Source organism: Hevea brasiliensis, chromosome 7 (genome assembly GCF_030052815.1).
Source record: "Hevea brasiliensis isolate MT/VB/25A 57/8 chromosome 7, ASM3005281v1, whole genome shotgun sequence".
In the NCBI taxonomy this organism is placed as follows: Eukaryota; Viridiplantae; Streptophyta; class Magnoliopsida; order Malpighiales; family Euphorbiaceae; genus Hevea; species Hevea brasiliensis.
Window position 1 is genome coordinate 4376646 of NC_079499.1, and position 1942 is coordinate 4378587.

The following is a 1942-nucleotide window of genomic DNA, read 5'->3' on the forward strand; positions in this document are numbered from 1 at the left end:
AAAATCTATTTAGTATAATAAAATTAAATGACATTATTTATTTGAATAATTACGATAAATATAATATTTTTTATAAAAAATTTAAAAATATAATGAGAGGAAGATCTCAAATTCATTAAGCTGTTTATTTTAAAATTATTTATTTTTATAATAATAAATTGAGATGGTCATCTTTTATTCTATAATTTATCAGTTATTATTAGATATATTATATTTTTAATATAAAAAATATATAATATTTTACATGAAAAAATATGAAAATAAAAGTAAAATTAAAATTAATCTTCAAAGTAATACAATTCTATAAATCATTAGCTCTAATTAGTAGATTCATTGGTTTTAATAGCTAATAAAATATATTTTAATATGATATATAAAAATTAATGTGTAATATCATCTCATCATAATACCATAAATTACATTGAATGTAAAATGATAATAATTTAAATGCTCATAAATATAAAGAAAATTATACAGCAATTATATATTAATTCATACTTACTTGGAGGATCTATCACTTTTATATTAGCAAAATAAATCAACCATTGGAATTTTATATTATTAATTAAAATCATCCTAATCATAATCATTTGACTAATTATAATAAGATGATTTGATTTGGGAAAGAAATAAAATAAGACCATTTTTAATTTAAAATCAAATATATACTGAAACAGAACATCAGATCTATAAACAAGCATTTCTGCACACAACAACACAGAATCCCTACCTAATAAAAATCTCCCAAAATGGTTCTAGGTGGACACCCAATGGTTTGGTTCCACGCGTCGAAACCTCACCTCTACGCCCTAGCACATGAGATCATCTCTCCAAGCGTATTATTCACATCTGCAAGAAGCGAGCGAGCTGGCTTGGATTGACAACGCCAGGTAAGTGGGACCCTCCCGCTTTCAACAAACTTGATACCTCCACGTACCTTTTATAAGTTTCCTTATTCGGCTGGGTTTCTTCTTCTTTCAACCTCTGGCTCGGCTTAATCTTCTTCGGCTCCAAAGCTACTTCTTCGGCTCGAGCCGGGTCCCAAGGTTGACCAAATAATGTTCCCCTAGTGAGATATTCATGCGCCAAATAGCCGGCTAAGAGCTGATTAGACGAAACAGGGTCAGGTAGTTTTCCCGCGCCGACTTGAGATATGCTCGGCTTGGCTAATTTTGTTGTGGATGTTGGTGTTGGTGGTGGAGACGGCTTCAGGGAATCAAAACCCTCCCTACCCTTGCGCTTATTTGACGTCAAAACACGACGGGGAGGGAGACGCATCGTTTTGGTATTCATTTTTGACGTATCTATGCATGCCACGTCAGGAACAAAGCACTCAAATCTAATCCAGAAATTGTGAAAGACAATAACCTTAAAAATAAATAATAAATTCCCCTCTCAATGAAAGGAAAAGCCTATCTAGTAAAAAAGCAAAATAAAGTAAAACCATAAAATAAAATGCCAACATTAAAAAAGTAAAAAAAAAAAGTAAAAATATTTTTAACTACTACAAGGTAAAAAAAAATTAATATATTAAAAAAAAAAATACAGATGAGATTTGGAGCGGCTAAGAATCTGATAGTTTACAAGGGAGGGAGAGAAGAGAGAGATTGGGAAGAAGGGAGAAGCTCTGGGGAGGAGATAGAGAGAGAAGTATAGAGAATGAAATAGAGGAAGGATTGCTCTGTATTTATAGAGCTTGCGTTTAATAATCACCCCCTGATATTGAAGCTAATTACAATAATACCGCAAATATTAAATTACGAAAATGCCCTTGTTTTTAATTAATCCGGTTTTATTATTCTTTTCCATTTTAAGGTTTCGGAAAAAGAATATATTCCTGCTCACTGTTTGGCCACAATTGATATGAAATTGACACATGAAATATACCAAACTCACTTTGCTTTATCCAATTAAATTTATGTAATATTATTTAATAAATTCA

General features: G+C 30.6%; 1 protein-coding gene across 1 annotated transcript; it reads right to left on the reverse strand.

The window, feature by feature from the left end:
- Window positions 1–843: 843 nt before the first annotated feature.
- LOC110653249 (uncharacterized) lies at window positions 844–1278 on the reverse strand. Its single transcript, XM_021808812.2, has one exon. It carries the CDS (start codon window positions 1276–1278, stop codon window positions 844–846), a length of 435 nt encoding a protein of 144 aa, XP_021664504.2.
- Window positions 1279–1942: the final 664 nt, after the last annotated feature.

Excerpts from the sequence above, each read along its gene's own strand:
- LOC110653249 (XM_021808812.2), bottom strand. The coding sequence starts at position 1,278 with ATGCGTCTCCCTCCCCGTCGTGTTTTGACGTCAAATAAGCGCAAGGGT.